General features: G+C 39.1%; 1 protein-coding gene across 2 annotated transcripts; it reads left to right on the forward strand.

The window, feature by feature from the left end:
- The first annotated feature begins 1,868 nt into the window (after positions 1-1,868).
- On the forward strand, positions 1,869-10,360 carry LOC121052108. Of its 2 annotated transcripts, XR_005808002.1 has the most exons (4): positions 1,869-2,241; positions 2,717-2,778; positions 6,420-6,525; positions 6,607-6,664. XR_005808002.1 is itself a non-coding variant. In XM_040516092.1 (3 exons), the coding sequence occupies exon 3, from the start codon at positions 9,225-9,227 to the stop codon at positions 10,311-10,313; it is 1,089 nt and encodes a 362-aa protein (XP_040372026.1). In that variant the 5' UTR covers positions 1,869-2,241; positions 2,717-2,778; positions 8,520-9,224; the 3' UTR covers positions 10,314-10,360. The 2 variants fall into 2 exon arrangements, 1 of the variants encoding a protein (XP_040372026.1); XM_040516092.1 differs by lacking the exons at positions 6,420-6,525; positions 6,607-6,664 and adding an exon at positions 8,520-10,360.
- The last annotated feature ends 1,746 nt before the right edge of the window (positions 10,361-12,106 follow it).

Here is a 12,106-nt window from a genome sequence, read left to right on the forward strand (position 1 = left end):
TCAAAACCAACCTTTGAAACTCATTATTGAAAGCAAATCCATGATATAATTCGAAATCAATTTCCGAAAATTAATTCATTTCCTCAAAAAGTAATATGAATAATCACTAGAGCATTATTTAAGAAAATAGATGCATGCATCGCTATTTAAAACAAAAGTCCACTCACAGTACTATTCCGACGATCACGCATTCGTGTTCCGTCATCGAGCAATAGCTCGGTACGTCGTCCTGTACACAATTATATTCCGTGAATAATTCTTCAATAATTTAATACAATTCCTAAAATCAATTCCTCATAATTTCACCTCCCAATTCTCCTCGGATTTAGCCCAAATTATACCACTAATACCAATTCGTTAATTTAAAGGTTCCAAGGTAGAACCGTGAGATATCCGACGGTCGGATTCTCGTAATTCGGTAATCGAAACCCTAAACTTCAGAAATTCATAATTAATTCCAAGTTTCTCCAAAAATCACCAAACTTCACATACAAGCTCTACACAATTTATAGGATTTAATGGGCTAAAACCGGAATTAAAACACTGTCCTACACGCCTCCACGGGCCACCAACAGTGGCAGCGCGTGGGCCCCACACGCCACCGGCAACCACCTCCGATGGCCACCAAAATTTGGCAGTACCATCTACTCAACAAACCCAACCTCTTTCTCAACTACAACAAGTTCCAATTTTACCTGAAAGAGCTCCAATTTGGCCGGTGAAAAATTTCCAGAAATTCCAAGAACCCTAGAAATTGAAATTGTTAATTCGACATCTACACTGCAAATTGAAATGAAAGACCTTAGGGGAAATGATCTATGTCAAAAACCGAACCTTCGACGCCAATTTGGTGGCCGGAGACTGCCGGAATTGGAAAATATCGGAGTTGACTCAAAACTGCTACAGTGACCGTCCTCTTCTTCTCGTTGCTGCACCTTCCACAGTTCATATCAAGCTACGAAACGAACCCAGAAATGAAGAGAATGAAGAGAGCTTTCCAACGACATCTTATACGTCAAAATCCGTCGCCGGATGGAGGAGTTATGGCCGGAAGAAGGTGAAGAGGTCGGAGAGGAAGAGAGAATCGGGGAGAGGGCTCGGTAAGTTTCCGAAAATGGAAACTTACCACAGTAACTCGGCTATTTATAGAAAATTACCATGAACAGTAATTTTAGTATTTTGGCCATAACTTTCGCATATGAACTCCGATTTTTACGTACCACATATGCACACGCTCGGTTTAACGTTCTCTACAACTTTAATGAAGAAAATTTTCTCAAATTTTGACCCGAACAAAAAGTCATATTTTAGGGCCACTAAAAGTATCGAAACGACGGTAAAAGTAAAAGTAGTTGTCGTTTACCGTCCAAATGACTAGTAAACGGGTAAGTGAAGATACAGGATGTTACAAAAACTCTTTCCTTTTTCTTTATGTTATGATTATTTAATTTTCGTGACTGTTTACTATGAATTGGCGTGTGCACCCATCTCTACTTCAATAGTATGGAATTTCGAGGACGAAATTTTTATAAGTTTGGGAGATTGTGACGTCCCGAACCCGAATTCACCTGTTTACTAGTCATTTGGAAGGTAAACAACTTTTACTTACACTTTTACTGTCGTTTCAATGCTTTTAGGGGGCCCTAAAAGTTGACTTTTTTTTTTGGTCAAAATTTGAGAAAATTTTCTTCATGAAAGTTGTAGAGGACGTTAAACCGAGCACGTGCATATGTGGTACGTAAAAATCGGAGTTTGTATGCGAAAGTTATAAGCGAAATAAGAAAATTACTGTTTATGGTAGATTAGTATAAATTTAAAAAGTTACTGTAGCCGGGTAACTTTTCTTTCTTTTCTCTCTCCTTCCCCCGGGCTCTCTCAGTCTCTCTTCTGCAACTCTCTCTTTCTCTCTTCTGCAACCTCCTCTTTCACCACCTCTAGGCCACCAAATGGCGAGCTGGGAGCATCGATGGACTCGTCTCCTCCTCCTTATCACGCATGTGGGAGTTGTTTGCGACGATTTGGCCGGAAATGTGGAGATCGAAGCCAACATTTTTACTGTAGCAAATTGGTCAACGCCGATTTCCGGCCACCTCCGGTCATAAAGTCAGGTCCATTAGAAACGCCTTGAGCCACTCTTCATGCTCACCAAGTTTTATAACCCACATCGAAGCATGGAGGAAGAAAGCATAATTGGAAAATTTCACTGTACTTCGGAGTGCTTAATTGTTCGGCCACTTCAAGGTATTTTCTGACTTTGTCACAGTTGAGAAAGTTATTGGAAATGTTGAGATGATGCTGTGGATGAAATTTGGTGGCCGTAGGAGGAGTTGGCCACCGCATGAATAGTGCGACGGGTGAATAGTGCGGTGTATGAACAGTGATTTATATTATGTTTTTTATTTTTTTAGCTAGTTAAATCGTATAATTGTTGTAGAGCTTGTATATGAAGTTTGGTGAGGATTGGTGGAGTTTTGAATCGGTTATAAATTTCTAAAGATTTGGATTTCGATTAATGTTAATCGTGAATCCGGTTATCGGATTTCCTCCATAATTGTTATATAGTTTGAAATCGACGAGTGGGCAGTGTTGGTGAAGTTTGGTTGGATGTGGAAGAGAATTGGAGAAGTTGAGGTTTTGGGTTTTTAGACTTAATTATTGATTATCGTAAAATTATTTTCCGTCCGGTAATTATTTATGTACAAATAATTGTGTACAGGGCGATGTACCGAGCTATTGCTCGACGAAGGAACTCGTATGCATGGTCGTCTAAATAGTACTGTGAGTGGACATTTATTTTAAATTAATTGTGCATGCAGTATATTAGCATTTTTCCTATTGAGATTTAATTTATAATTTGAATTATTGAGTTTTATGACTTTATGAGATTTAGTTTATCGAGATTTATTTATGAATTACGAGATTAGTATTGAAATTCATTCCCGATGGCTTTTAGTAGATTTTTGAGATAGTCATTCATGAGTTATTGAGTTGAGGAATAATTTTCGGGAAGTGACTGATTCAGAAAATATTATGAGAATTTTGGATTTCGAATATCGGTTTTTATGAGGATTCAGGAGTACGAATGTTTCATCGAATATTTGAGCATGATTGATTTATCGAAATTTATTGAGCTTTGAGCTCCGTACTTATCAGCTTTGAAGTTAGATTGAGTTTTCTTTCCGAAAGCATTTATTGATTTACAGAGTATTTGATTTTATGCTTTCGAGGATTTATTGAGATTTTGAGGTTATTTTCAGTTTCTTGAGGAGGCTATTCAGTTTATTAAGGAGGCCAGTTTTGGCGCATGCGTATCTTACCTAGTTGGCAGTTCCTTCTAGGTAATAGTCTGGTTGGCAGTCCCTTCCAGACTACAGCCCGGTTGGCAGTCCCATCCAGTGCGTCACCTGGTTGCCAGTCCCTTCCAGATGACTGTTGAGACAGAAAATTTACAGGTTTAATTTTCAAATGGGGTCCTTATTCTTATAATTTTGTTAAGTGGTTTGACAAATAAAAGCACAACACTTTTAGTAAGAAGTGGTCAAACGGGATAAAATCTGCAGAGGCATATAGCCTTGGGACACTCTCAACCAATTCGGTGGCTTAGGCCATTCAAAAATTCAAATTGCTATCGGCTCAAGATACAAAGAAAATATGATCAAACTGGATTCTATTATATTCAACAACTTCAAGGAAGACTGGTGTTGGATAATCTCTACCTAGCCTCTTGCACATTCAAAAGTAGGTCAAGGTTGTTTGTTCAAATAGAGAACTAACCCCAAGCTTTACGGTGTTTGGTCATCTTATTTGAATTAGAGAGTCATCCACATATTGATAAGATTGATTCAAATTTGAATTAAACCAATCCTCATGACCAGCTGATCATTAAGTCTATAAAAGAAGGCTTACAACAAAGAGACGGGAGGAGGACAAAAAACACTACAGAGGGCAGAGAAAAAAAAAGAAATACAGAGAGAATAAGAGAAATACAAAGCAGAGGAGGAGACGCAGAAAAACAAAACAGAGAAAGAAAGCTGCAGGTATAAATCTGCCTTCCTTGTGAAGCCTCTCCAGTTAATCATCTATGTCTTGTGACCTCCAACACTCTAATAGGCTGTTCATGAACGACCATTGTTATTAGAGTTCTTCGTCGAAATGACACTGTTGCTGCTCTCCAATTCTTAGCGCAATGAAACAAAACGGCTGTTCACGAACGGCCTCGTTTCAATGCTCAAAATTCCTCCCGAATGGTGTTGTAAATTTAATGCATTGGAGAATTTGGTTGTTCATGAACAGCTGTATTCCAATGCTAAATCCTAAAAAAATAACGCTGCTGCCATCGCTCTTTAAACATAATAGAGGTTGTTTATGAACAGTCGAGTTTAATGCTAAAGAGCCCCTCACATGGCGTCATTGCTATCGCTGTTTGATGACCAAGATAAGGCCGTTCACGAACGACCTCAAAAGTCCATCAGTTGCTCTCTGTCTTCACAAAGAACAGACAGAGAAAATGAAGTCAGAAATTGAAGGCCACAACAGAGTGGTCAAGTTGCACTAATATGATGGACTTCAAACATTTCCTAAGGCAAGCCGCTGGGGATTAGAAGAAAAATGTTTTGCAAAGTTGTGGGGTTTCAATTAAACCAACAGGTCAAGCACATGCAAGATGATAAGTCTGGAGCGGCAATTTTTGTCCTAATCAAGCTTGAACCATGATTGATCTCCATGATTATCCTTGAGAAGCCACGTTTCATGTTCTTTTGCTCACAGCTTTCACAAAAGGAAAACATAATTCCTATGCTAAAAAGTTAATCATACAAGTATTAATAGTAGTGCTAGCTATTCATATGCAGCACGTGAACATAGTGCCCTCTTTGACAAAAATTCACAAGTCAAATGGCAGCATTTTGTATGGTTCTTCTGAAGGCTTCTGGAACAAATACGCAAGACTTCTCAAAGGTTGATATGGGACAGAACAATTGATGGATTTATAAAATATATGTCCATTAATTCTAAGTCCTACAACAAAGTTTCATCAAACAGTGGATACAATAGAAATTAATGGTTTGACAAAAGCATGCAATCATTAATTTCAGAAGAAAGTGAAGAGTTTCCGGAATTCTCAAAATGCCGAGTCATTGGGCCTCCTACAAAAGAAACGGAAGCAAGTCCAATCTACAGAGGGTCACTTCAGATCTTGAATTCCGAAATGAAAACCCGACTCGTCAAAATGACAAGCGATGACTCAGTGTAAACTCTTCGCAGTGGGTGTCCAAATTACATTGTTTACTTGAGCTCGTCTACTCCGGAAGCTCGAGCCCGATTAATTTGCAGCCTAAAGCCCATTCCAAATTTTGAGGCCCTCTGTAAACCTCAGTACATTGGGTCCCCGGATCAGATCAGCGGACACTCTACCAAATTGGATGTCCAAAAGAAATACATTTGACGGGTTCAAAATACATACATCCGTCGAACCCAAAAGTTGGTACGAACATCAGAAATACAAATTCTGTATGAACTATGGTCGGTTTGATCCCACAATGGGTACGTAGGCAATCTAGCAACACCCACTAGATGCAACCACAAGTCCAAACAGAATTCCTTACTCCACCAATCAAAATTTAGCCAGTCCTAAATTGAATTATTGACTCCAGTCAAATTCTGCCAACACTAGAAATACAAACTTATGAACTACAACGGTTTGATCCCTTTACAGGGTATGTAGGCCATCTAGCAACCCACTAGATGCAACCGCAAGTCCAAACAAAATATATGACTCCCTGGTTCATCCAATCCGAATCCCTGACCTCATCAGTCAATTTCTGCCAAACACCAGGAAACGTCACAACCTTTCCAAATAAAATCCATGACTCCCTGGTTCATCCAATCCGAATCCCTGACCTCATCAGTCAAATTCTGCCAAACACCAGGAAACGTCACAACCTTTCCAAACAAATCGAATCTTTGGTTCACTTACACCAAATTCGTCCAAACACTACTCACTTTCCAAAAGCAATACCTTCCAATGCGTCATTCACCCATTGGAATTCTTGAACTACGAGTGGCTTGATCCCTCTCCAAGGGTACGTAGGCAACCCATTCAAATATCCGGGTGCAGCCGCAAAAATAAACAAACAAACACACATCCACAATTGGTTTCTTCATAAATGGAATCAAAGGGTGTTTCCCTATAACAAGGGATTGTAATTAAGAGACACATTCTGTCTTGAATGGGTCGAACCCGAAATAATTAAAACTCTATTCGCTAAATGAATACGAGTGAAATTATGTTGGGTGACATTTACGCTCACTGTGTGCATATTTTCTCTCAACATAATTTTTGGCACGCCTAGTAGGGCCCATTCTCCTTTTCATCTCCATTTGTGATATGACTAATCATATGTGTTACTTGTTTGCCTCAGGATACAAGATGGCACCACAAGTTACAGTGTATTTCCAAGAGCTTAAAGCTATTGGGTTGAATCCTAGACAAGCAACATGAGCTGGTGATATGAGCATTTTAATGTGGTATTTTAATAGTTAATTCCTCACATTTTGCTTAGTTAATTCCTTAACGAATCGATTTTTAACTCAATTTCTATTTTTTAGGTACATTGGAGTAGATGATGATGAAATGAGCTGTTTGGCCCAAAAATGAGCATTTTGGCCTGACAAAGCGTGTCTTGGAGAAATTGAGCCAATGAGAAAGCGAGCTAGACAAGAAATGAGGAGTGGCAGACTAACCATCCAAACTCCAAATGAGTTGAAACTTTCCAGATTCATTCTAGAAAGCCCAAGGATCATTTCTTATGAAGAGTGCCAGAGCAAACTATGAGTGGAAGGCCTTCAAACAATCAGCCCAATTTTCTACAGAAGCAAAACTGGAAAACTGGACCTGTAAGAGGTCCAGCAACATTTCCGGCCCAACCACATGGAAGAAAGCTCTGAAAATTTGTCAGGATGATCTACACTCATAGTGGAACATTTCATATGAAGAAGTCGAAGGCATATAATGAAGTCTTGTTGGTGAAATAATTGAAGAAATAAAGGGGAAGAAACTGACCTAAAACCAGCTCAATATTCACATGTTCATGTTTACTACCCACATGAAGAAAGCTAGATGCTTTTCTCTTTTTCCTTGGATATATTTTTCTTCTACAATCTCTTTAATAGATCATCATCACTTCCATGTTGCTGCACCTTCATGCTTTGCTTTTATTTCATCATTTCTCTATCTTTTCCATATTTTACAAGTGAACTTAGATCCACTTTCATTATTTTTCTTCCACTCATCATTTCACTCTTCTTTTTCTTCCCTATATAAACACCTTCTCCTCTCATTCTAACACACACATTCCTTGATCCATTTCATCTCCTTGTCTCACCATTTCTCTCCATTTTCCTTAGTTATCACTTCCTCTCTTCTCATTCTCTCACACATCTCTTCCATCACATATACACACCATCCATTGCCCTAAATCAGAAACCACACCTCCATACTCTCCCCTCATCATAGCTCACGAGATCCCTACTCCAAGGAGAAGCCGTAGCCTCCATCTTCCATCAAATCATCTTCCATCATCTTGTCGTACTCCTACTTTGAAGACGCCTCAAGCTTTCTTGAAGAATAATCAAAGTGAGATCGTGATACCCTCTACGGTTTATTCCTTTTGTACTTTTTGAATTCAATATGTATATGTTTTTGGATTTCCAAACTATGAGTGAGTAATTTTCTTGTTGAGAACTAGTATGAAATCCTAGTTATGTGATAGATTTTTAGCTTTTGAATCTCTTTTTCGATTACAAGGTTTTGTGAATGCTTTGTTTGATTTTGTTTTATAAAATCTTTTATATGTTTATGTCTTAGATTGATCACCTAAAATATGAGCATGTAATTTGGAGCTAGTTTTAAGGTGCAGTGCGTTCACGGTCTTAAAACACTAAAGTAGTAATGCCTACATGTTAGGTGAAATCAAACAAATAGAATACATGCTAGGATGGCGTTCCTCACTAGTTTTGTACTCTAAAATCAATCTTTCCAAAGAGCTTAATGTGTTTATGTGTGCTTAATGAGTTAATTTGATAGGGTAGCATTCTACACCTTGATTGCATATAAGCAAGCTTAGGATGCAGTGCGTTCACGGTTCTAAGTAATTTTGGGAAAAATAAGGCTTTAGCGGCGATCCTAAAGTTCTTGATTGGTTTCATTCACATGCCTTTGTAATTGAAGATTAGGTTAAATTGTCTTTCTCTGATCATAACTAGTGGTGGATTACGAAGTTCTCAACATCCATACATCTGATTTAGAATCCCTAAAAATTGCAATATTTTCTTTCCTTTATTATTGCTTGCATTTTCAAAACCTAAACCCTCCTTTCATTTAGTTTTTGTGTCAACTTTATTTTCCTTTTCTTTCTTTAGTTTTTGATAGTTTTATTCAATTAGTGCAATTTGTGAAAGTACCCTCAATCCCCGGACTAAACGATCCCTGCTTATCCTATACTAACAATTGTCTTTTGCAGGGTAATTTTGTGCGCTTAATTCAGGCGTACCAGCTGGACATCATGTTTCATTCACCATTGATCAAGCTCCACTGACAAGTAATGTTCAGAAGCTCAACCATGGTGTCAAAGTCATCAAGACCGCTACGCTTAATGCTAACTATGCCCCTATCAGTACTCAGATAATGATCGGGTCTATTCTAATTAGTTTGGTCGTTACACCACATAAGCCCGAAGCCCCGTGCCTCGAGTCCCCACAACAAGTACATCTACAATCAATGACAGCTACTATAGCTTCTGAACCTCAGATAGTCAAGTTCATGTCAACCTCTGACAACTCATCTGGCACACAGGACAAAGTTGTTAAGGCACACCACCGACAGAATCTATCAGTGGTCAACAAAACAGCCTCTACAACTGGAAAGTCCAAGAAAATACGTATACCAGTGGGGGCATTCCAAGCACATAAATCATAGGGGGCATTTCCAGTTAACATACCACAGGGGGCCTTCCCGGACTCTTCAGCAGAATCAAGACCATCTATGGTCCCTGTTGTTAGTCAACATACTCAAGCATTGTTTGAGACAAATGACGGCACAAAGCCTGAGACTATGTCAGTTATGGTCACAAACGCATCAACAATAGAAGAGCAGCTAGAAGAAATGAAGAGAACGCTAGCTGAAAAAGATGCTCAAATAGCAGCGCCTGACTTCTCAATTGGCTACTATGGCCAACATAAGCGATCATAAAAATGATGGAAAGAGTGATCGTGAAAAGAACATCGGAGGGCATGGTTCCACAATTGCAAGTCTTGAAGACATAAAGACACTAATTGCAGAAGGAATCCGTGAAGTATACACCTCCTCAAATCCACAGTTCTCTGGGTACTTGAAACCCTACCCTGCTCATTACGATACGCTACCATTCCCTAAAGGCTATCAGAAGCCAACTTTTGACAAGTTCGATGGAGTAGATGGCTCTCCGCATGAACATTTGGCTCATTTCTTCTCAGCCTGTAGGGAAACATCACAGTTAGATGCATTGTTAATAAGGCAGTTTGTTCAGTCCCTTAAAGGAGCAGCTTTTACTTGGTACAGTCAATTACAACCAAGTTCTATCCTCACATGGGACGATATGCAAAGAGCTTTTCTGGCACAGTTTGTCAGCTCCAAAAAGAAAGTCTCGATTATCGACTTGGCTGACACTAAACAGAATTCTGATGAAAGCACTAATGAATTCATTTCCAGATGGAGGAGCTTAAACCTCCAATGCTTAGAAAAATTGACAGAGATTTCGGCAGTACAAATGTGCTCAAACAATCTCTTACCAGAGATAGCAACTTTTGTTAGCACCGCAGAACCTCAAACATTTGAAGCACTAGTCTCAAAAGCTAGTAATGTTGAAAGACAAGTTGCCCGTAAAAAGTTTATGACACAAAGGGCATCCTTTAAAGACCATAGAGTTGACAATACAGATGAGTCGTTGGCAACCTTTGTCAAGACTGACAACAAGTCAAATACATGCAAAGGAAGAGAAGGGTCTAGAAAGCTCACCCTCAAAGAAAGAAAAGAAGTCAAATACTCTTTCGATGATGATGATGTCGAACATATTTTCGGTGAGCTCATCAACGCACAAGCTATTGAGCTTCCTGAACCGAAACGACTAGGTGAAGTCAACAATACCAACGACCCCAAATTTTGCCAGTATCATCGAATTGTAGGTCACTTAACAAGGGATTGTTTTGTTCTGAAAGACATAATCCAAAAGATGATCAATAACAAGGAAATTGAGGTGGAGACATCATCGGCAGAGTGAAATCCAAATTTACCTCCGAACTTACCGGTCTCTCAAAAGGTGCTTCGAAAAAGGAAAAAAATTCCTTCATGGGAACTACGTAAGGCTTGATCCCTCAAAAGGGGTACGTAGGTAGTCTAGCTTCAAAAACTAGATGCAGCCACCCAATCAGAAATATATCTCCATTCCTGAATCAATCAGGAAGAAAGAGAAAATCAGATAAATGAAGCAGTGGGTGTTGTTGGCCAAGCATGAAAGCCTAATTAACATGTGCCTATGACAAAAGGATGCAGCTTGTCATCAAAGTTCTTGGAAGGAATACAAGTCAATAAAACTCTTTAAGAAGAAATCTTCTCGAGGGAGATCCGAGTGAGGAGAAATCTTCTCCAAGATGATCCAAGTGAGGATAAATCTCCTCGAAACAAATCTGAGTGAGGGGAAATCTTCTCAAGGTCGATTTAAATGAGGTGGAATCTCCTTAATAAAGATCCGAGTGAGTAGAAATCTCCTCGAGCTTGATGTAAGTAAGGAGAAAGCTCTTCGAGAAAGATTCAAGTGAGAGGAAATCTCCTCGAGAAAAATCCTGGTGAAGTGCAATCCCTTCTGGGCTGATCCGGGTAAAAGGGAAAAATCTCTTCAGGAGCACATAGTTTAATACCTACAAATAGCATGAAAGCTACGAAGGTGCAACAGTTGCTTCATTTACCAATCAAAAAATTCCTTCATGGGAACTATGTAAGGCTTGATCCCTTGAATGCGTACGTAGGCAGTCTAGTCTCAAATTCTAGATCCAGCCACAAAATCTTCAAAAACATATTCCCTCTACCAACAGGTTGCAATCATGGCACCAAGCCTTGCACCTCTAAAGAACTCCGCGTATAAGTATAAACTGCAAATGGCGAAAAGGAAAAATGCATAAATTGCAGTGAAATCTGAATGCAATTTTGTTCAAGCACCAGCTCGCCTTCACCAAAAAGAAAGTTGTCAAGCCTCGCACGCGCAAAGCTATTCCACGCACGACGCTTGAGGGGGCAGCTGTTGAGACAGAAAATTTACAGGTTTAATTTTCAAATGGGGTCCTTATTCTTATAATTTTGTTAAGTGGTTTGACAAATAAAAGCACAACACTTTTAGTATGAAGTGGTCAAACGGGATAAAATCTGCAGAGGCATATAGCCTTGGGACACTCTCAACCAATTCGGTGGGTTAGGCCATTCAAAAATTCAAATTGCTATCAGCTCAAGATACAAAGAAAATATGATCAAACTGGACTCTATTATATTCAACAACTTCAAGGAAGACTGGTGTTGGATAATCTCTACCTAGCCTCTTGCACATTCAAAAGTAGGTCAAGGTTGTTTGTTCAAATAGAGAAGTAACCCCAAGCTTTATGGTGTTTGGTCATCTTATTTGAATTAGAGAGTCATCCACATATTGATAAGATTGATTCAAATTTGAATTAAACCAATCCTCATGACCAGCTGATCATTAAGTCTATAAAAGAAGGCTTACAACAAAGAGACGGGAGGAGGACAAAAAAACACTACAGAGGGCAGAGAAAAAAAAAGAAATACAGAGAGAATAAGAGAAATAAAAAGCAGAGGAGGAGACGCAGAAAAACAAAACAGAGAAAGAAAGCTGCAGGTATAAATCTGCCTTCCTTGTGAAGCCTCTCCAGTTAATCATCTATGTCTTGTGACCTCCAACACTCTAATAGGCCGTTCATGAACGACCATTGTTATTAGAGTTCTTCGTCGAAATGACACTGTTGCTGCTCTCCAATTCTTAGCGCAATGAAACAAAACGGCTGTTCA

This window comes from Rosa chinensis, chromosome 3 (genome assembly GCF_002994745.2).
Source record: "Rosa chinensis cultivar Old Blush chromosome 3, RchiOBHm-V2, whole genome shotgun sequence".
Classification (NCBI taxonomy): Eukaryota; Viridiplantae; Streptophyta; class Magnoliopsida; order Rosales; family Rosaceae; genus Rosa; species Rosa chinensis.

Bases quoted from the DNA above. Each gene is read 5' to 3' on its own strand.
- LOC121052108 (XM_040516092.1), top strand. From the start codon at position 9,225: ATGGCCAACATAAGCGATCATAAAAATGATGGAAAGAGTGATCGTGAA.